This window comes from Rhynchophorus ferrugineus, unplaced genomic scaffold (genome assembly GCF_030347505.1).
Source record: "Rhynchophorus ferrugineus isolate W39M unplaced genomic scaffold, kcgeb_rfMv2 rfM9, whole genome shotgun sequence".
Taxonomy (NCBI): Eukaryota; Metazoa; Arthropoda; class Insecta; order Coleoptera; family Curculionidae; genus Rhynchophorus; species Rhynchophorus ferrugineus.
In genome coordinates, this window is record NW_027472588.1 from 14,181,194 (window position 1) to 14,203,190 (window position 21,997).

The 21,997-nt window shown below is 32.0% G+C and overlaps 5 protein-coding genes across 5 annotated transcripts; 3 read left to right on the forward strand and 2 right to left on the reverse strand.

The window, feature by feature from the left end:
- The first annotated feature begins 103 nt into the window (after positions 1-103).
- On the forward strand, positions 104-1,548 carry LOC143202307 (S-formylglutathione hydrolase). Its single transcript, XM_076413759.1, has 4 exons — positions 104-400; positions 519-964; positions 1,020-1,242; positions 1,299-1,548. The coding sequence occupies exons 2-4, from the start codon at positions 519-521 to the stop codon at positions 1,470-1,472; spliced, it is 843 nt and encodes a 280-aa protein (XP_076269874.1). The 5' UTR covers positions 104-400; the 3' UTR covers positions 1,473-1,548.
- Positions 1,549-3,111: 1,563 nt separating this feature from the next.
- Positions 3,112-8,304, reverse strand: dre4 (SPT16 homolog, facilitates chromatin remodeling subunit dre4). Its single transcript, XM_076413760.1, has 7 exons — positions 6,209-8,304; positions 5,548-6,152; positions 5,179-5,495; positions 5,000-5,126; positions 4,097-4,238; positions 3,796-4,041; positions 3,112-3,745 (listed from the first exon to the last, which is right to left on the reverse strand). Exons 1-7 carry the CDS (start codon positions 7,953-7,955, stop codon positions 3,546-3,548), a joined length of 3,384 nt encoding a protein of 1,127 aa, XP_076269875.1. The 5' UTR covers positions 7,956-8,304; the 3' UTR covers positions 3,112-3,545.
- Positions 8,305-9,259: 955 nt separating this feature from the next.
- Positions 9,260-10,868, forward strand: rho-7 (rhomboid family intramembrane serine protease rho-7). The gene is made up of 7 exons (XM_076413761.1): positions 9,260-9,418; positions 9,468-9,675; positions 9,731-10,145; positions 10,200-10,324; positions 10,384-10,485; positions 10,538-10,635; positions 10,694-10,868. The coding sequence occupies exons 1-7, from the start codon at positions 9,384-9,386 to the stop codon at positions 10,782-10,784; spliced, it is 1,074 nt and encodes a 357-aa protein (XP_076269876.1). The 5' UTR covers positions 9,260-9,383; the 3' UTR covers positions 10,785-10,868.
- On the reverse strand, positions 10,797-12,227 carry Snx21 (Sorting nexin 21). Its single transcript, XM_076413763.1, has 4 exons — positions 11,978-12,227; positions 11,470-11,921; positions 11,263-11,393; positions 10,797-11,215 (listed from the first exon to the last, which is right to left on the reverse strand). The coding sequence occupies exons 1-4, from the start codon at positions 11,991-11,993 to the stop codon at positions 11,023-11,025; spliced, it is 792 nt and encodes a 263-aa protein (XP_076269878.1). The 5' UTR covers positions 11,994-12,227; the 3' UTR covers positions 10,797-11,022.
- Positions 12,228-12,285: 58 nt separating this feature from the next.
- On the forward strand, positions 12,286-13,454 carry LOC143202311 (mitochondrial nicotinamide adenine dinucleotide transporter SLC25A52). Its single transcript, XM_076413762.1, has 2 exons — positions 12,286-12,596; positions 12,651-13,454. The coding sequence occupies exons 1-2, from the start codon at positions 12,468-12,470 to the stop codon at positions 13,368-13,370; spliced, it is 849 nt and encodes a 282-aa protein (XP_076269877.1). The 5' UTR covers positions 12,286-12,467; the 3' UTR covers positions 13,371-13,454.
- Positions 13,455-21,997: the final 8,543 nt, after the last annotated feature.

Sequence of the window (21,997 nt, forward strand, 5' to 3'; positions counted from 1 at the left end):
TTATCCTTGTCATATATCAAAATTGCGTATTAAATAAGGATGAAAACAATCGAAAAATTTGATAGACGCAAAAATTCCATTAGCGTCGATTATTATTGCGTACATATGCATTCAACGATTTATTAATATTTAACATGTAATAATATCACAAAATAACCAATAGCAATTTAAACAAACCAATGAAAAGTTAAACCATTCCCCAAGGTCACCTATAAAATTGACTTTCTAGATGCTTTTGAAGAAATATTCGTAAAGAAATTGTCTCTGTTCAATATACTGGATACTGAACGGTGCATTGAAGAAATTAAATAATTTCAAGAATACCACGATCTGTAAAAATAGGAATATAATACTGATACAGGAAATATATTTTTATAACGCTTTATCGTATTCACGTAAGGTAGGCATTTAACTGTTATCTCCAATACTTTATTTAGATATTTAGTATTTGTCTTTGACATGTTAATAAAGGTTAAAATAGGTTCTGCTCCTAGTAATATTACTCCTTGCTTTTTCAGATGGCTCTAACTGAAGTATCCAGTAATAAAAGTTTTGGGGGTTTTCAAAAAGTGTATAGTCATGAATCAAAAGTACTTGGATGTGTTATGAAATTTGGTATATATATTCCACCACAAGCTGAAGATAAAAAAGTACCTGTGATTTATTGGCTCTCTGGTTTAACTTGTTCTGAAAGTAATTTTATAGAGAAAGCTGGCGCACAAAAATATGCATCTGAACATGGAATAATAATAGTAAATCCAGATACATCTCCCAGAGGCCTTAATATCCCCGGTGATTCAGACTCATGGGATTTTGGAGTAGGTGCTGGTTTTTATTTAAATGCAACACAAGAATTATGGAAAAATAATTACAAAATGTATGATTACATTAGTAAAGAGGTTTTGGACTTGGTTAATTCAAATTTTAATGCAGATCCAACTAAACAATCCATAACTGGTCATAGGTAAGCTAGACTTAATAAATATAGAGAGTGTTCGATAAGAAACATGTCTTTTAAGTATGGGTGGCCATGGTGCTTTGATTCTGGCACTAAAGAATCCTGGTCTTTTTAAGTCAGTATCTGCATTTGCCCCAATTTGTAACCCCATAGTTTGCCCATGGGGTATCAAAGCATTTACAGGATATTTGGGTCCTAAGGAAACAGGAAACTGGGAAGATTGGGATGCAACTGAATTAGTTAAGAAATATAATGGGCCCCCATTGGAATTATTTATTGATCAAGTAAATATTTAGTTATAACCTGACACATCATATTTTGAAAATGTTTTTAATTATAGGGCACGTCAGATCAATTTTTATCTCAATTAAATCCAGATAATCTTGTTGAGGTCTGTAAAACTTCTGGAGTTCGTGTGATCTATAAGCAAAGGGATGGTTATAATCACAGCTACTTCTTTATAGCATCGTTTATTGGTGAACATATTGAATACCATGCTAAATATTTAAAATAATTTTTTTAACTATTAAAAGAGGGAGTAATGTTTCTTTTTTGTATTGGTGCTAAAATATATGGACCAGTTTCTATTATTTATAATTGTTTTATTTTTTAAATTTATTCTTTTTTATTGCAGATATAGTTACTATTTTTCTTGAAATTTCAATTACTTCTCTGAAACTAATACTAGACATGAGCTATCTTTCCCTAAAGTCACAACATTACTATTAATTTGATTTCTAGGATCTCTAGCTTTTGTTATAAATAAAGAAAGGATTATTTTTAAATACATGTGACTGAACATCTAATTTGTTTATATTCGGAATCCCTCCCCATTCTCAAAAGGCACCAGAATCATCAACGTGTGCGTCTGGTTCTGTTTCATAAAATAATTATTCATATGGAATCGAGACAAAATGCACAAGTTTAACTGCTTTATATGTAGTATAATTGTTCCAGTGGCTGATCATCTTGCTAAGTTTTTGAAATATTATATAATATATTTTTACCAAAACTTTAAAATTATTTGATACTGAAGCTCTTCTAATCAGGCAATCGTGTTTACAGAACAAAACGGTGATATGATGGTGGTGACAAGATCGTGAGATCATAGTTGTTTTGGAGATAATGGATATTCGCCGTAGTACGGAAACGGCTTCTTTGGGTGCCTTTTCAGATCACTTAGTAGTTTTTTAAACATCTACAGCCATCGTGTCTGGAGTAACTTATTTCAAATTTTCCGAAAACTGTATCTACACAAATGAGTTATGAAATGTGAAGGGCTTAAAACAACAAAAGCTTTGTTTGAACTTAATTTAAATGAGCCCTATACCTAGACATCTTACTCATCATATATTTCACACTAACAACACGCTCTCTTGTTCCTTTTAATAAGCAGTCACATGATCACAAACATATATATTTCAATGTTTTCTGCACATAATATAACTTGTGTATTGTTCTTGTATATCTCGTTAAAATGTTTTCCATAATGGTAGCCATTTTTTTTCAGAAATTAACGTTGTTTTTAAAAAACGGGTGATCTATGCAAATCATCATTCAATAACTTCAGAGCAGAACACTGTTCAACGTGTTGCCATAGATTTCAATGCACTGCCAGTTCAAATGTATTTCAATAGAATCCTTAAAGTCTTTAAAGCTGACTCGAAGTCAACCTTTTCAATTGACTCAAAACCGTATCGTTTTCTTTTTAATGTAGACAATAAAAAAATGACCAACGGAACTGAATCAGCCGACTAGCATATATCTTGACATCTTTTGAGGAGGTAAATAGGCATATGCATAGTCGAACTTGCTTTTGCGCCTGTCTGAAGCAAATAGCGTACGAATGTTCTATGCATACTCCACTTCATTTTTCTTACTATCTTAAGCTATAGCATCTCAATTGAGCTCTTTTAAATATTTCAATAATCAAGTTAGTTCTACATTGCCTCAAAGTCTTGAACATCAGACACAGCGGCTCATACTCGGCTAAATTTCTTTAATAATCTTTAATGTATACTTTACTTGATTGGGGGAAGGGTACTTTTTTGTACCCACGTAACAGAATAAATGAACAACCTGTAATAAAATATTACAACTCTAGTTAATACTGTTTTCAGAGATATATATTGGAAATTTACACAAAAAAAAACATTGAGTAAAAGAACTTATTTATTGATTTATATAATGTACACAAAATGTTTAGTGAGTAATTTTTATTTTTTAGTTGAACATAGTAAATATTTAACAGTTGTACAAACTCAAAATCAAGGGGTCAACACCTCAACATCAAATTTATCACACTCACTGACATTCATATTACAAGAAGGCTTTGTTTAACCATTATATAAAACTAAATCTAGATTCAAAACTATAATAAATACCAAAAAGTATCCTACATAATTGTGGTGATATAAAAAATAAGAATGAAGAAAAAATATACCTCTAACAGCAACATATTAAAGGTAACAGAAGAAATATACAACAGTGATTACATAATGGATTTAAGATCCAGATCTTCCTTAAAGTTAAAATGGGGAAAATAAGATAAGGAAACAAAACGATATAAAAAAAATCGTCAAAAAACTTAACGTCTTGACTTTTTAGATTTCCTGTCGTCATCATCATCTCGAGACCTCTTCTTGTGCGAGGAAGACGACGACGAATTATGGCGATCTTTTTCTTTCGAAGAAGACGAACTGTGGCGGTCCTTGTCTTTCGACGATTTGTGTTTTGAGCTTGAAGACGACGAATGCTTGTCTCTGTTTTTATCTTTACGGTCACGATCTGCAAACAACGGTTATTCAAAGATAAACAACTTTCACGAAATATACTACCTCTATCTCTACTGCTGCCGCTGCTGTTATGCTTTGAAGAAGAGTGTTTGCCGCTGGAACTTTTATGACTACTGTTATGCTTTGAGCTTGAGCTGGAATGTTTGCTAGAAGACTTGTGCTTATCCTTTGAAGAAAATTTACTTCCCCCCTTTCGTTCTTCAAATCCTTCATAATTTCTTTCCCTATCTTCTTCTGCTGCCTCTCTCTCCAAATCTGACCAGTCCTTCCCAGATTCCTCATCGGTTCCTATAATTCCGCATAATTATTCATTTATATATAAGCATGTATGTATAAATATTACCCAACTCATCCTCGCCCGAAACGCTATCGCTTTCTTCTGTATCGCCCTCGGAGTATTCGGAATCTTCATCAGATTCCTCAGAGCCAGATTCTAAATCTGAAGGTCGATAAACCTCATCTTCATCGTCAGTCTCTTCTTCTGCCTATATATTGTTTAAAATGATTATCAATATAAGACATTGCCAAACAGACTCATCATAGATGTAGTCAAGCCAAGCACTAGTAAAATTACACAAGTATTTCTTAGAAGTAATCAAGACTGTAGTAATTGTTCAATGAGTCTTCGCATATTTGCAACTATAACGTAAAGAATATTTACCAGCTGGTATCTACTTTCATATAACTTTTGAGTAGGTTTTGTGTCTGTGTGGAAGTCACGCATCTGAGAGAGTTTTTTTAGTGATGTATACATTATGTACAAGTGAAAAATTGATTTGCTCCATTAACAGAAGTAGTTGGAGTGAAACAAGAGCAACACGGAACAATGAAAAACACGGCTACTTTGAAAGAAGCTATGAACGACATCGTTAAGTTGATTAATTTTAACAGATCTACTAATACTCAATTTCTATAGGATATTCTTTCTGAATGTGTTGTACAAAACAAGTGACCCCCTTGTTGCAAAATTTAATAGAGAAGAAGCATTAAAGCTCTACGAGTTCATAACAAACGAGAGCAATATGCTAGATGTGCCTTTGCTGAAAGATGTTTGAAAATATTTAAATATATTAAAAGGAAATGGCACATTAATATGTGATCTGATACGAAGCATGTTTTTATTCATCGCAAGCAACATATAAATAATAAGTTTTAAATGAGTGTATAAAAAAATTGTTGGTAATCGCTGCCCATAACTAATGTCTTAATACAATAGATATTAAAAATGTTAATCCAAAAAACTTACCGCTTCCTCTTCATCTGATTCAGGGTCTAAGAAGGTCCATCCTCCACTATCAAAGAACCCTTCTGGATCATCTGTGATAGTTTTCATAATTTTAGCCCAGTTCAATGATTGTACTCCCTCAGAATACCTGGAAGAATCATCTATAAGAGAAATATTAGAAATCCAAACATAAAATATACCTTATATCACAAGAATTCAACCATTCCTTGACATGATCCAGCAGGTTCATAGGAATGGCATTTACCATTGAAGTCTTCCTGTGATAATCTTTAAATACAAACACCATATCGAAATTCTTTAAGTGGAATTGAACACGTTCAAAATGTACTAATTCGACGTCTTCAAGAGTGATGACGAACGGAGGCCATTCGGTTAAGTTCACCAAACAACCCGATGTTGGTTGTAATAATACTGTTGAACGGAACGGAGCTCCAGGGAAGCCTAGTTCTCTAAAAGGTGTGTCAAATTCTATTTCTTGTTTTGTCATAGATTCGACCTGTAATGTGTTGTAATTAGTTATGACAACTCTTATACGTTAATTTGTATACCTTTTCACAAAAACTCTTAAATGCTGTTTTCAGCTTATGCCTTAATTCCCTCTCGGACTGTTCTGCAGCGAGATCATCTCGGTCATGCATGTGCTGATGTTTTCCCAAATCCGTTGTAATTTCTCCTACTTCCGTATAGAATTGCACATCTATATGTTTCTTTTTACCAAACATAATAGCGTGCTTCAAATGAAAATGTAGCAAGATGATCATCTCGCCGTCGCAAGGTTGGAAAAATGCATTTTTAATGTTGTTATATAAGATATCGACTTTGTCTCCCCGAACAGAAGTATATCGGAAACCGTTTGTATGGGCTTCCAGACTTCCAGTCATACGTTTCGATACGATGTTAGGTCGGATATATAGATCTTTTAATTTTGGATTACCCTTGTTTTGTGACAGAACCAAACTATCCTGTTTTACCAAGTCTTCCTTCTCCTTTTCCTCAGCCTCTCTGGTTTTAAATTTACGCTGCACTTCTTTAATCAAACGGAAAGCTGTGTTGAGATTTGAGGACGGAGGAGATATTTCACCCGGTTCCTTTGTATTTGTGCTTCTGTAAGTAACTTCTTTAACAAACGTCGACTCCGGTTGTTGGAAATTCCCTGAAAAATTATTACAAATAAATTATTTGCTAAATACAAGTAAAATAGTCTTTTACCATCTTTACCCATAGTTGACCCAGGATGGAAAAAGTTTATACGCAAATAAGTATAGTCGCCTTCCACTGATTGGGAAATGTTCTTAATCGTGGAAATATGGAAAGGTACAGCCACCCCATATACTGGCAAAATAACAGTTTCATATTTTTGATCAACATATATTTTCATTTCTTTAATTTCTGGTACTCTTGGCATTTGATTCACATTTTTATAAGAAACAGTATTCTTTCGAACTTTTTCTACATCTTTAGCACCACCCTGCTTAGCTAAACGTTCTTTCGCCTTCTCATTTAACTGTAGAGCTAATTCTTTTTGATGTTCTTTCCGTTTTTCCTCAGATGTATGTTCGGTTCTCAATTTAGATTCTAAAACAGCTGTTCGTCTCGCACGGCCGGATAATACTTCCGGTTTTGGTGTATTCTCCTTTTCTTCATCATTTTCCTCCTCCTCTGAATCATCTTTTAAGAAAATGCCAATATTCTTAATCTTCTTTTTACTAATTGTTAAGACAGTGGCTGGTTGTGCATCATTTACTATTACTGTATCACCAATAAAAAGGGCATATGTCTTTCCTTCTTTATCAGAGGCATCTTTATTAGACAAATTGCTAAACCCAACATTTAAATTAAAAACCATTCCCTTTTTTATTACTGCATTGGTTTTTGGCCCAATCATCAATGAACTCTCCTTAAATTCTATACCCATTGCAAATCCAAAATTCTTCGTTAAGCTGTCAACTAGTTCAGACTTTTCTTTTTTAACATATGCTAATCCTGTATCGTAAACTTCAGATAATTTAACTCCAGCTTGAAGTTTTTTTAATAATTCTTCTTCCAACTGTAGAAGAAAGTTATAATTTGCCTGAATTTCATCTGTAGGATTAACTAATAGTGTTCTAACAATGTTGGAACAATATAACTTGTATCTTGTGCCCAAGGAACAAATAATTGCTCCAAAATGTAAATTATTTTTATCACTAACAGCACTGAATTTCAAACTATAATTACCTCCTGATTGAATTATGGCAGGATAACACATATCTATTTGGTTTACATCTACACCTGATACATATTTTTTATCTTGTATTGCCGAATCAACACCTTCAGCTAATTTACTATGTCTTACTTTTTTCTCTGAGTCAATAATTTCCATAATTTGATCTTTAAGATATTTTGTAAATACATCCACAGTAACGAGGCAAGCTTTTTTAATAGTGATTATTTCTGATTCCTCTTTTGGAGCCATCAGATACGCTACTGAAGAACTAGCATCAACTAATTCAAAATTTTCCTTTTTTAAAGCTGATCTCCAGTTATCCATGAAAGGTCCCTGGTAATTATCTTTAGGGAAATTTCCCACTACTTTACCGTTTTTACTTTCTTTAATAGCCGTTACAAGTTGTTTAATGTTTTCATTATCCTTATCTTTATCCCTAATTATTAAATTAAGTTGAACTTGGTCATCTTTGGTCTCCCCTTGTCGTAAAAAATCTATCTTCTTTTTACTTGCTAAAAAGTGAATCTTGCTTTCGGTAATTACCATAATTGTATCAGTAAGTTCGTATCCCAGAAGCCAGGTATGAAGGGCACTAGACTTGCTGTAAACAATTTCATCGTCCTTTCCAACGGCCGCGACCAATGCATCCATTTTAGAAAAACCATTTTCGCTCTCTGGATCTTTCCACGCAGCATACAACTTTTTTAGACGCCTATGAAAAGCATCTTTATCAAGGTTTATATTCGCCATTTTACATAACAAACTAAAAAACAACTGAAAACATCCGAGTATTATGCCGGATAAGCATGTAGCGGCGCAATACTCAACAAGAAGGCGCCATAACCAAAATGTCAGAAGAATGTCAATCAATGCCGGAAATGTTAAAAATTTGAATTACCTAAAAGATAAAACATATATTCTTTAAAATAATTATATACATAAATAATGATTATATATAAATATGTGCATGTCAGACCAATATAATAAAATATAATACTATAAAATAATACATTTAAATACGTATCATATTGATGTATAATTAAAATTAGCGTTGGGAACTATCGACAGTATAGTAATTGAGAACTTCTAACTATCGACTGTCTCAGTTGTATTTGGTCCGTTTACTTTTTACTATTGATTGAGTTGGCTAATTTCGGTCTTTCTAGAAGTTTTTGCGATTGGTTTTTAACGTTCTAGTTATGCCGTTCTAACCGCTACCATGAAAATTATGTGCCAATTTTATGTTTACGTAATATCAACTTTTACGTTTTATTCGTAATATGACCAAATAACAATGTACGCTAGTATAGCAGTATTTAGGAAATCTACTTTTCCATATTATTTATTAACGTAATTGGTTAAAAGGAACAACATTTTTAGTTGATAAATAGTAAAATAACTTTGACTCTATTTGTGTTATCTTACCAATCATTAGGCCTTTTTAATTTATTTTTTCGATTTCTAAATCTCAGGATGTTAAAGCCTTTTGAACTTTAAAACTTTTTCATTCAAGTTTCAAGGAATAATAATCTAAAAATATTCTTCATTAATTATAAATAAATTGATTACTTTATTTAAAAAGGGTACGGTTGTTAAATAGTTGATGTAGATTGACTGAAAAAATAGCACATGGAATAAAATAGAAATAAACCAATTGTTTTATTTATATAGTCATTGTTAATTTCCATATGCGATGATCGTGGTTGATTCCATAAGATACGATGAAACATATTTGTAATCATCATTTCATTCCTTTTTTCATACTGCCACTTGCCATTTTCATGTTATTTAAAATTAACTGATCTATACAGCACAGAGAATCAATTATTTCTGCCCTTTCCTCTTTCAAAATTAATACTAGAATACACTTTTGTACATTTCCGTACGTTATCACCAATAGAAACAGTCGAAGCGTGCATTTGTCAGATATAGTAATTATTGTTTTCAATCTCTAGTTTTTTAATTATCGACTGGTTCGACTATTTTTGGACTATCGACTAATAAGATTGTTTTTAGTCGATATTCCCAATGCTAATTAAAATGTACTTATATGATACTGTCAATTGTTGACATTTAACATAAATTATTATTTTCATCTAGTTTATTACAGGTAGTGAAAACTGAAAAGGAGTTTTTTTTATTATACTCATGTAATTTAAATAATATTTATTAATAAGAATGGCATTAAACCATCTAGGAAGATTTTGGTTATGGTATTATAGTTTTCCTTAAATATCTTTATTTTTAATATTTAAGTTGCAGCAAAACGAAAGCGACATTATTTAAAAATATAACTCAGGAGAAACCTACTAAATTGGTGAGGCACTTTAGAAAAGCTAAAAGCAAAATTGAAGCAAAGGAACCTCAAGTGAATCCAGGAAGTTTAGAAACACCCTTTAGTAATGTATATGTTGGTTCTGGGGATTTGAACTCAAATAAATTATGGAAGCCTTTAATTTTTACTATTGGTGTAAGGTCCCTTATAATTGGGTAATAACATGATATTTTTTTATAGTTTTGTTTAGTTTTCAGGGGCTTCTTTTGTAGGATGTGCTATATGGGAATATGAACGTATGAGATCAAATGCTATTTCTGCTTTAAAAAGACCAATAAAATTTTTTAAAAGAAAAGCTGATATTAGTGGGAGTGAAAAAACAAATAATTATCTGATTAATTTATTGAATGCCTTAACAAAAGAAACTAAGAATTGGTGGAACACTCTAACACCTGGCCAAAAAATGTTTATGCCTATATGTGCATTTAATATTTTGGTTTTTGCTGCATGGAGAATACCAAGGTTCCAACCTTTCATGTTAAATTATTTTGCGTCAAATCCAGCTAGTCCAAACCAGTGTTTGCCAATGATTTTGTCTACATTTAGTCATTACTCTGGATTCCACTTGTTAGCCAATATGTATGTCCTTCATAGTTTCAGTACAGGTTAACATTTTGTTTTAAATGATTGATTATATATTATTGATTAATTTTATTTAGGTGCTGTGCACAGTTTAGGGAAGGAGCAATTCCTGGCTTTATATTTAAGTTCAGGAGTAATATCTAGTTTCACAAGTTATTTTTACAAGATTGTGACAAAACAACCAGGTTTGTCATTGGGGGCTGTAAGTTTATTTAAATTGAATACGATTAAAGTTTTGCTATAGCAATATTTATAATGTAGTCTGGTGCAATCATGGCTGTCCTTGGCTATGTGTGTATGCAATTTCCAGACACACGTTTAGGGATTATCTTAGTACCATTTTTAACATTTTCAGCAGGAGCAGTAAGTTTATAATAATGTAATTTTAATAGCATACAATTTTTAAATATTTTAGGCAATAAAATTTATAGTGGGCTTAGATACAGCAGGAGTTTTGTTGGGATGGAAATTCTTTGATCATGCAGCACATCTTGGTGGTGCAGTTACAGGAATGTAAGAAGTTTTTAAAAAAATGTTTGCTTTTCTGTATTAATATAGAATCTAATTTTAGTGTTTGGGCTTTGTGGGGAAACCAAAATCTGTGGCCTAAGAGGGAACCAGTTCTAAGATATTGGCACCAACTTAGAGGATCCATTAGATAAATATTTGGGTCATCAATTTCACAATTTATTTGTACATAATTTACACAGTATTTATAAAACTGGTAATAAAATTATTTTCAAGTATTTTCTTTTTATATATTTGGAATATCACTTATGTTTTCTTCATATTATATATAAATTGCAGATATAGAAATTTGTAATACAATATAAATATATCTAGATTAAACATAAAAATTCTTATTTAGTAAAGTAAATAATATCGGTAAGGTATCTGATATTATTCAGAGATTCTTTTTTCAGCTTCATTAAGAGCTGAAAATAAATTAGTCTTTTTATAAATATCATTGAGTCCCTGCACTTGAAAATTATGTAACAGCTTTTCTAAATTGGTTGCATCCTTATTTTCTTCTTTATATATTTTGATGCATGTATGTATTAATGGTATATATAGTTCTAATAAATCACTGTCACTAAAAAATTAAATTAGAATGTTAATTTTACAAAATTATAATCTTACCTAATGCCATCAAACCTATACAAAGCTAAATCACACCATTTCAACCTACTTGTATGATTAGGAATTTCAGCAATGGTAGAAACCAATCTACAGAGTGTGAATATTACAGCAGTAGATCTGTCCAAGAAAATCTGAAATAATATAATATTTAATAAAACATGAATAGCCTTTATTTTAATTAAAATAATGTAAAAATAGGACCCTTGCCTTATTTATAAGTTTAAAGCTATTTTCTAAAATAGCGGAGGCACTATTATAATCTTTGGTGTTCAAATATTCCTTGACAGTAAGTAGTTCTTGTTCTTGTAGAAATATCCCCATTGCTTTTGAAGTTCTAAGCTTACTTTCACTACATATATGTCGCAGCAGTTGTTCAAAAGCTATGCTTCTCTTTAATATTAGTTTATCATCAAAATTACCTGTTAAAACTTTTTTAGGAAATTCGATATTAGACATTAAAGATGGGAAATCTTTTTTCAGTGCATTATATAGATTTGAAAATTGTGTATATCTCCTTTCAATTTGAGATGGACTATGATCATCATTATCATTTCCGGAAATATATGTGACTCGTAATGTATATTTTACATATCTTGGTTCAGATTCTTGTGAAATCTGAGCTGAGATTATTTTGAATTGAAGCCCTTGCTGCTGTGTACCTATAAATTAAATTGTAAATTATTGTTTCTTGGCACATTAAAAAATTTAAGTTTACTTAAAGCTCGAGTCATTTTGAAAATATAAACACAAAGACTAGGTTACAGCTGATATTGGCATGAATCATATGTGTAAGCATCACACGTCATTAATGTATACGTGAAAATAATATCATATGTGAATATGAAGGGCAACAACAATATTATTATTTTGAGTTCTCGCTAATAATTATAGCAATTGATATTGTCAGATATATTCTTGAAAGACGATAATTAAAAATTAGAAAGCCAACTGTCATTTCTTCAGTGACTGTCACTGTCAGCTTTGTCACCGGATGGACAGCGGTCATTGTTATTGTCATTGTCAAAAATGGCAATCGAAAATGCTGTGAAGATATGTTCTTAACGTTTTTTAAAAATTGTCTGTAATAGTTCAATTGCAATACATTATAATGTAAATCAACAATTTATAAATCCATAATATTTATCCTATATCAACCCCAATTTAATGAAAATTATTACATAACCTGATTTTGTGTGTATTAAAAAATGAGTGTCCCAGCAACAAAATATATATCTAGGAATAAATTTAACTGGCAAGAATTTGTTTGTGGTTGGGGTGCAGCATTTATAAATGTTACAGTGACTTATCCCATTAACAAATTAATATTTCGTCAGGTACTTGCTATAGAATATAACATATATTATCTTATTTATAACTTTTATTTTTAGATATTGCATGGAATAAAGGCTAAAAGTGCTTTTATTCAGTTGAAGAATGAAGGTTTATATTACCTTTATCGAGGCATTTTACCACCTTTATGCCAAAAGACACTGTCATTATCCATTATGTTTGGGGTGTATGAAGAGGTGAGGCAACCTCTATTACAAATGGGTGTAAATCCATATACATCTAAAATTATGGGAGCTCTTGTTTCTGGTTCCACAGAAGCACTTTTGATGCCATTTGAGAGGGTTCAAACCTTATTGTCAAATGCACAATATCATAATGAATATAAAAATACTCTACATACATTTAAAGCTTTGAAAAAATATGGAATAGGAGAATATTATAGGGGATTAGTTCCAATTCTTTTACGCAATGGACCATCAAATGTAGGTTTCTTTATATTACGAGAGGAAGTACAAAACCGAATACCTCGGTCAAAAAGTGAAATTATAAGGACAAGTGGTGAATTTATAAGTGGTGCTTTAATAGGAGTATTTTTATCTTGTGTTTTCTATCCCTTAAATGTCATGAAAATTGCAATGCAAAACAAAGTTGGTGTAGAATATGAAAACCCTTGGAATGTATTAGTTCAAGTATATAAAGAGAGAGGTGGTAAAGTAAGATATATTTATAGAGGTGTAAATATGAATTGTACAAGGGCATTTCTCAGTTGGGGTGTGATGAATACTGCATATGAGCACATTAAAGCGTTTGTTTATTAACTGTATTAGAATTTTTCTGTTAATTTATATTTTACTGTTGAAATCTAGTTATTTTTATTTTAAGAATAAATGTTGTTATTATGATTGTGCATTTCTTAACAACCTGTTAACATTGATAACAAGATACCAGAAATAAGTAATCTTTATTTATGATAATACTCAGGATATTTACATTTTTCATATTAACGTAGAAGATCTCTGTAACGTGTAATGTCGTTCATTGAACTTGTAGTTCTTATGTTTGAGGCTAGATGTCTCAATAAGATCTAACCCACGTCAATATAAAAAATATTCCTGTTAATACCCATGGTATTTTATATAATATAATTTAAAAATATTAACCGCCTTGATAGTGGTAGTGGTCAAATCGACAGTACGGTTTTCCTGTTGTAGCGATAGCCCTGGGTTTACCCTCAGGACATGATTGTAAATTTTTGTTTGTAATTGTCACTATTTGTGGTTCTCCATAGAGAGGGATGTAAAACCTAAGATGATTATTCCAGTCACATCAATAGCAAAACACGTTTGTGTAATACAGGATGCTTGTTGGGATGGTTCTCTAACTTCACTAGTCGGTAGGTTTAACGCGGAGACGGTGGTTTGGAACCTATGTTAAGTCATAGAACGTGTCATTAAACAATCAAGAGTATAACTTGACTAAAATCCATATATATATATATATATATATATATATATATATATATATATATATATATATATATATATATATATATATATATATATATATATATATATATATATATAGTCCCCGGCCTACCATAGTAAAACACATTTTTTTCGCAAAATTAGTTTTTTTTTGCTCAACATAACTCATTCCCTTCAAGGGTGATACACTGATTATAGCGATCCACCAACTTTTCGATACTATTTTTGTAGTACGATTCATCCTTTGCTTCAAAATAAGCTTCAATTTTGGCGATCACCTCTTCATTCGACGGAAACGTCTTCCCAGCGAGCATTCATTTGAGATCTGAGAACAGGAAATAGTCGCTAGGGGCTAGATCTGGAGAATACGGTGGATGAGGAAGCAATTCAAAGCCCAATTCATGGATTTTTGACACGATTTTGCACTCAACTTGATCTTGAACTTGATCAACCCGTCATTGTTTTTGGTCAAAAGTGACATCGATTTTTTATATCCAAATGTTCGTGAATGATATGATATACACGTTCAGTTGATATCTTTAGAGTGTTTGCTATTTCATTCAATTTCAATTTACGGTCATTCAAAATCATTTTGTGGATTTTTTAAATGTTTTCGTCTGTAATAACCTCTTTTGGGCGCCCACTGCGTTCACCGTCTTCGGTGCTTATTTCAGTACTTCTAAACTTAGCATACCAATCCTTGATGGTTGATTTTCCTAGGGCAGTATCCGGAAACTCGGTATCAAGCCAAGTTTTGGCTTCAACTGTATTTTTTCCCTGCAAAAAGCAATATTTTATCAACACGCGAAATTCCATTTTATCCATTTATTTCACAATAACAAAATTTTCTTCACTCAAAATGCTATAATTGACAAACTCATGATCCGACAGCTGTCAAGTTTATACACGCATCTTTTAAGGGTTAGGGCTAACTAAAAAACATATGGATTTAATTCCAGTAGCGCCATTTATGTGTTAGGCCGGGGACTTTTCAACTAACCTGTTCAATTGAATAGTTTCTAACTGAATGCTGTCCATTTCCTTCAATTGTCGGTTGTCCCGTCAATTGCTTCAATAATGTTGAAGATGGAAATCTACTCCTCACTCGCTACTCTAAAATTAATAGTCTCTTTGATGATATGAATATGGTATTGTTGGTAGCAATATTCTAGTTAGACTAAAAACTTTTATTGAGGATGTCGAGGTATTAATTCGCATTAATCTAGTCAGTCATGCGAATAGAACACTAGTTGAATAACGCGATGTGATCACCAAAATTATAACGGAATCTCCCCACGCTTGACTAAGTGGCAGGCAGTCCGGATCGATAATGATTTGTTGGAGCACATCATCAGTGTGTCCAGGTGTAATGATCGTTGCATTAGTTTTTTCGCAGCTTAGAGTTGGCTTCTTTTATAAAGGGATTTGCAATCGTAGCCCTCCCGCGAATATTGGCTTTGAGGAGCTCCCGCCGTACTGATTTCGACGAAACACTATGAATTAAGAAGGGTTTCGAGTTCGTCCTTTCACTTTTGTCATATTATTTTTATGTTGGCTGGCTATAATCATTTTTAATGTTCGTTACTCTTCGTCAGGTAACTTGCTTTGTCTCCCACTATTCCTCTTCGCCGATCATATTTTACTATGTTTTGAGTATGCTGTCATAGCCGTAGATACTCGCTCATGAAACACAGTAAAATATTTTTCTTACAGATGCCTATAATGGAGATTTAAATTAACCAATTAAATTACTTGAATGGTCCATTATGGTGCCCCAACTTTGCGCTAGAGTTCCCTATTGAGTTGCATATCTATTACTATATGAATAAAGTTTTTCTTTTATTCCAAGGCCATAAGTGGTGTTATTAATTCCGTCCCGAATCATAAGTGATTCGTAACAATTCCTACTCACGTCTCCAAGTACCCCCGTTTCCTCAAAAAGGGTGATAAAATTGTCACTAAGCCGATTAATATGTAGTTATTACCTCAACAAACTTTGGTAAGCATAAAATTAACCTTAAAAATACTCTCGAAAGCAGTATTCGTTAAACTGTAGACCCTGTGCGTTCGGTTAAAATCGTAATTTGCAATCGAGAATAATCGCCGGACAATCGCCATTTTTGACGCTCTCTGTTTTTCTATAGCTGCCTGCGAGTGGGATAGATCGCTGAAAGCATATTTTTAATAATCAAAGCCATAATAATTGGTTGGTAATTAAAAATGAAAATTCAAATGTAAGATACTTTGACTTTATTTAAATAATTTTGAATAAAATAATTAAAATAAATACTACATTTATAGAGGGAGAATTTAGTGTGTCAATTCTGCAAGAAAAAATTTCTGGGTAAAATCCATTATTTCAATTAACGTTATGAAAATACATCTACAATATGTCAGCCACCAGCTAGAGGTAGTCAATTCATTAATGGAGTTTGTCTGTCAAAAATAATAACAAAAATTGTATTGACTCCCAACAATTAGAACTATATTTTAGTCGTTATATATTTTGGTAATAACATCTATTTTAGGTCAAGTATCCCATGAATATACTGAGACACATGTGGGGCATAAATATGAGATTTGTTACAAAAAATTGACAAAAGCCGAAGAGAATAAACTCACTCGAATCAATTGACTGCAGATGTAACTGTTGATAGGATTTTGCAGAGTGGTAGAAAATTATACTCTAAGGATAAATGTGTTGAGAAGACTTCACAAATCGTTTCATAAAAACACAATATTAATTGTAAACAACACCCTAATGATCTAATAGCTACTACTCTAAAGGTAGAAAAGTGGAACAAAGAGCCTTTCTATTTACAATAAAATAAGTAATGAGTTCATGTTTTGTACAGTGATATCTTGACTAATAATTTAATTACTTTTATAGATTAGTTACAACTAAAAAGATTCGTAGAGTCATTCTAAATAGCAAATTGAAAACAACTTTTCCAATTCCATAATTTTTTGCTTGTTACTATAAAACACTGTATGAAGATTTGTTAAATCCCAATAAAATTTTACAATTCAATATGCGTTCTTATCCTTGTTATTCATTTACTTTTGTAATTCTACCCTTGTAAAACAATCAAGTCATCATACATATTACTTTAATACACTTCCATTCATGTTTACAATTTGACAAACTTATTGGTCTTCATGTCAATGTCGAAATTTAAAAAAATTAAATAAAATCAGATTACGGTATTACTTTTGCCATCACCTTCAAATTCGCTGTTTTGACTTTACATTTACTTATATTTAATTCTGCCAATTTTAGTCAGTATCAATACATATTCTAACAAAATTGTTCATCAACATTCTTCAATAAAATTTTCAAATTTTTCAATTAAAAATCAACTAACCAAATAGTTAATTTAAAAATGTCTTTCTTTCCTTCATCAAACATGATTAATATACAATCATTAATCTAATACCCACTAGTAAACACGCAATATCCAATAATGAACATAAAAAAAATTATGAAGCAGCAGACAACTTTTATTATCAGAAGTCTAACCTAAACGACCTACTTCTCTTGGATGCTGCATCGGAAACATAGGAAAAATAGAAATTTCACGGTATAGGCGACCTTGGGGAAATGTTTTGTTCAGTTCAATCAATGGTAGCGCTGTGATCGCAAATTGTGATTGGCTAGTTTAAATTCCCATGGAGCCGCCACTAACATGGAACGTGATTAGTCGATCAAATTGTGTGAAGTTAGCATTTTCTTTGGGCGTTAATTTTTAAGTTTTTTGTTGAAAGTTTTGAGTTTTGTATAGGTCAAGAAATCATTGTTTTACGTTGTGCATATTTTCTGTTTTACATTAATTATTATAGAATAATAATATAAAAATTGATGACAATGCATCTGTGTAGTAAAAGATGTAGTGTACCTGGGTGAATATCTACTACCTAAGTTAGACATTGTTTCCCAAAGAATGATCTCGCTCTTTTCCAAAAATGGTTTTATCAAGTAAATAGTAGTAAGTTACATAGATAAACTACAATGCAAATATATTAACGTCATCGTGTCTGTCACGGACATTTTAGTGAAGAATTTAGAATTACCCTTCCTTCACGAACAGGTATTAGTGTATATGTGCAAATAACTACATTTGTGTAAGAAATCTTAACCATTGCTTAGATAATTTTGTTGGGTCTATTAGAGGTCATGGAGGTAGAAACATCATCCTTCACCTAGTATGTTCGAGAAATCTTTAAAAGGGCTCATCATCACTTCAATTTTGTCACAACATTCTCCCGAAGCAAATTGTGAAGAAAATGAAGATGTTGATAACTTATATTCTTTTTTAACGGGGGATCTAGTACCACTAGGGGTTGTTAAATCACCAGTTGAGTATATATTTTCAGTTCCAGAGAACTTTGCTCTGAGGAAAACAAGAGTCTAACATTGTATGTTAGTCTTATTTCAGGCTATTTAACAAAACTTCTGAAAAAAGAGACAACATGCAATATTTGTATACATTCTATGTTAAGTAGTTCCACAGATCAAATACTCTAAAATCTAAATATTTTTATAAAAACACATACATTTTTAGTGTTTCAACTGTCCAATACATAATGATCAAGATCAAATTTTATAAGTTATTATGAGGTGTGATTGTATTTTTGGTTTAATGAAGTTAATGCAATATCAACAGGGAAGGATTAAAAGTTTACCTTCAATATATCAAGAGAAGTTAGAACTCTAATAGATCCCATAAAATTGATGGTTAGTGCACAAATATGAGAAGAATATTTTAATTTTGCCTAGAATAGGGTTCATAGTTGTTTTTTATTTGCACTTATATAGTATGTTTTTTTGGTTTTTGTTTATATATATTTGTATTATTTATATTTATGTATATTTGTATAGGACTTTAATTTAATAAATTAATTTTAGAAATTAAATTTGATTTTCAGTTAAATATTATTGGCAAATAAATGTGACGTCATAAAGTAATCAGGCGAAATGACAGACCAATCAAAGCAAAGTATTTTCTTTACAGGTTTCTACATAACTATTTTAAACTAACCAATCAAATTCACGTTGTCAGCGCCACCAATGATTGGACTAAGTGAATCATTGCCCCACTACTTACCATTGAAGTTGCACACCCCTGATCAGAAATGCTGAATATATAGCAAAAACTGGATGGGCCATGAGTACACGATTATACCCGAAGGGCAATTACGATTATACCCGAATGCACAGGGTGTGCAGACTAACGATTGCTCACGAAACAAGAATGCGTAGCCGGGAAAGCTGTCAAGCTGGTTTGGCATCAATGCGCATGAGCAGCGCGCACGTCTGTCTCCTTTTAGCGCCGTCTCCGGCCACGTTCCGCCATAATCAAATCTAATCGGACACCGAAGCCGGGTAATTCATCCACCGGATAAATCGCAGATAAATCCGGCAGTAAGTCGGTCGCGTCGTTATAACGCCCCTTCGATTAGAGACGGATGGTCCCCGGGCCGGCACCGCGTCGGTCTTCTAATTGGGATTATTTGCTAAACAAAAGGTTTTTGTTATCGGACAAGGGTCGTGGCGCGCTAAAATGCGACCCGGGGATGTACGATTTTATCGGTCGACAAAATAATTCTCGGATTAGTTGGTGTGCGGTCCTGCGCGCGGTGCCGATTGATTTACGACGCTACGAGACCGGGGGCTTTTTCACACATTATTTTTGATTTTTTTTTTGGCTACTGTTCGGGCAGGGTTTCGAATGAATTCATTTGGTGTACAAATATAATGTCGCCTCTTTTTAAATCTAAAAAGCACTTGGCACCTATGTTATAAAACTTAATTAGCGTTTAATAGATGCACTCTTCAGAAGTTTAATACACGCAGGCATAGTTTTCACTCTAGGGAAGCTGAAAAAAAATCGATATTTTAGGTCGATATATTGACATATAACATGACACATGACATATGACATATTTGTTAATCATATAACATAAACATATAAAATAAAAAAATAATCTTAAAGGCATATGACGTTTTCCTTTATGACATAAATTTGAAAGCTTGTTATAAACATTTTTTAAATATTTAAAAATGTTTATATATTATTTTTAGTCAATAGTATATATATATATATTTTGTACATACGTCATCTAAATTTGTGACGTCTAAACGTCGCAATGTTGCCTAATCAGCTCTGAGTTTTAGTTCAGTTTGGCTTTGACATACAACAAAAATAATTGAACAAAAATTATATACAGCTACAATAGTTTATAGGTATAGAAGTTATAACTTTTTATCACTATTGCTTTCAAGAATATTGCATACGTCTGAAAACCGGACGATTTTGACAGGCTGATTTGTTTACATGTTCGAACTAATCAGACAGCATTGTGTCTCTTTTTTTAACTAGAAAAACATGAGATGGAAAATAATGTTTGATTCTAAAACGAATTTACAAATTTTTTTGGTTATTTTATATATTTCTTTGGTTCCATGGGTTCCATAGGAACATGGTTTCGAACCAAGGTCCTCAAGATTCATGCCCATCGATGTCGCGCAGCCTCAGAACTAACAGATAACCAATTCTGCTCTAATTATCGCCACAGTATAATCAAAACCAACATGAAACCCTTGATAATTCATATAGCAACTCAGCATATATGTGGTTGGGTTTTGTATAGAGATGAGCTTCGACGAAACATAATATAAAAATAGTACCAGAAAACGTAAATCAAATTCTCTTAAAACTACTGATAAAGGTAATGAACTTGAAGAACTGCACGATGACTTGGGAATCAAATGGATTTGCGAAGTTGTGCAGGATTTCGCCTTGAAACACGAAAGAAGATTACTAAATCATACTAACGTGGAAGCAATTAACTGCTGGACAGCGCGCAGGATGTCAGGAGATTGAAACGAACAAAACCATACGAACTTGTGTGAACATTTAGTGTGTATTATTAGTGTAAACTATAGCTATAAGTTAATAATTAATAAATAATTATAATTTTATAATTGAGGAATACATTCTGATGTATTTTCTTGCACTCGTCTTGCTTGTTAATTAATCCAAGTACATAGGAAAAGTAGTAATAAATTAATTGTAAATTAAGATTGTACTAAGCGTATCTAATAAAGATGTTATAAAAAAAATGTATGTACATTAAATTATGTATCTGAAACTTATGTTAAGACATTATGTATGTTTAAAATAGTTGAATAAATCTACTGTTATACTATTTCTATTCTTCCACAGATTGACAATTTGATCCCTCTATGTGGTATTTATTTGGAGAAAGATCCTATTTTTTACGAAAAAATGATGACAAAACAAAAACGAAGACATGTACCTGAAATATGGAAAACAGCAGAAGTGATTATAATACCGATAACAGAGAGGTTGTAAAACTGTCTGTATGAGTCTGAGTATTCTTGAGTTACAACGGAGCACTATGCTACATTTGCTGACGTTATTGGGTGCGAAGCTATACTGTAACGTTCATATAAAGAAGAAAAAGAAGAAAAAGAAGAACTTGATATTAAATTTAGAAAAATGTGTAGTCCAGTTGCAAGTAATTCTGTCCTGTCGACTTACAATAAATTATTGTTTTCTAAATAAATTCTTAAGTCCTTATAGATATTCTCTATGGTATCTAGATATTGTGTTCTGTCAAGAAGACCAATCTGAACATAATTCAGCGATTTTAGAATAAGCTATCATATTGAGGAGTGCTGTTGCTTTATCAGAAATAGTGAGATGTAACTCTATAGAGACTTGGAAATAGTCGCCAGTAAACAAGCCATTAAAAAACTTGTTGGAAGTTATGAACCAAAATTTCTCATCATGTCAATATCGAGACAGTCCGGCTTCTTGACATCTCGGATCCAACAAGACGACTCAAGAGAATTAAGTCTTTTGGAGGTGAAGTAGAATTAGTGTAAACGCAGAGCCTAGTGAATGTAGACGTTAATATTAGTGTAAACAAGTTGA

Excerpts from the sequence above, each read along its gene's own strand:
- LOC143202307 (XM_076413759.1), top strand. The coding sequence starts at position 519 with ATGGCTCTAACTGAAGTATCCAGTAATAAAAGTTTTGGGGGTTTTCAA. Across the intron at positions 965-1,019 it reads CAATCCATAACTGGTCATAG|TATGGGTGGCCATGGTGCTT; the intron begins GTAAGCTAGACT and ends ATGTCTTTTAAG. Across the intron at positions 1,243-1,298 it reads TGGAATTATTTATTGATCAA|GGCACGTCAGATCAATTTTT; the intron begins GTAAATATTTAG and ends TTTTAATTATAG.
- dre4 (XM_076413760.1), bottom strand. The coding sequence starts at position 7,955 with ATGGCGAATATAAACCTTGATAAAGATGCTTTTCATAGGCGTCTAAAA. Across the intron at positions 6,153-6,208 it reads GTCAACTATGGGTAAAGATG|GGAATTTCCAACAACCGGAG; the intron begins GTAAAAGACTAT and ends ATAATTTTTCAG. Across the intron at positions 4,042-4,096 it reads TTCGGGCGAGGATGAGTTGG|GAACCGATGAGGAATCTGGG; the intron begins GTAATATTTATA and ends GCGGAATTATAG.
- rho-7 (XM_076413761.1), top strand. The coding sequence starts at position 9,384 with ATGGCATTAAACCATCTAGGAAGATTTTGGTTATG. Across the intron at positions 10,486-10,537 it reads TAACATTTTCAGCAGGAGCA|GCAATAAAATTTATAGTGGG; the intron begins GTAAGTTTATAA and ends TAAATATTTTAG. Across the intron at positions 10,636-10,693 it reads GGTGGTGCAGTTACAGGAAT|TGTTTGGGCTTTGTGGGGAA; the intron begins GTAAGAAGTTTT and ends ATCTAATTTTAG.
- Snx21 (XM_076413763.1), bottom strand. Across the intron at positions 11,394-11,469 it reads GCTTTAAACTTATAAATAAG|ATTTTCTTGGACAGATCTAC; the intron begins GCAAGGGTCCTA and ends ATATTATTTCAG. Across the intron at positions 11,216-11,262 it reads TATAGGTTTGATGGCATTAG|TGACAGTGATTTATTAGAAC; the intron begins GTAAGATTATAA and ends TTAATTTTTTAG.
- LOC143202311 (XM_076413762.1), top strand. The coding sequence starts at position 12,468 with ATGAGTGTCCCAGCAACAAAATATATATCTAGGAATAAATTTAACTGG. Across the intron at positions 12,597-12,650 it reads ACAAATTAATATTTCGTCAG|ATATTGCATGGAATAAAGGC; the intron begins GTACTTGCTATA and ends TTTTATTTTTAG.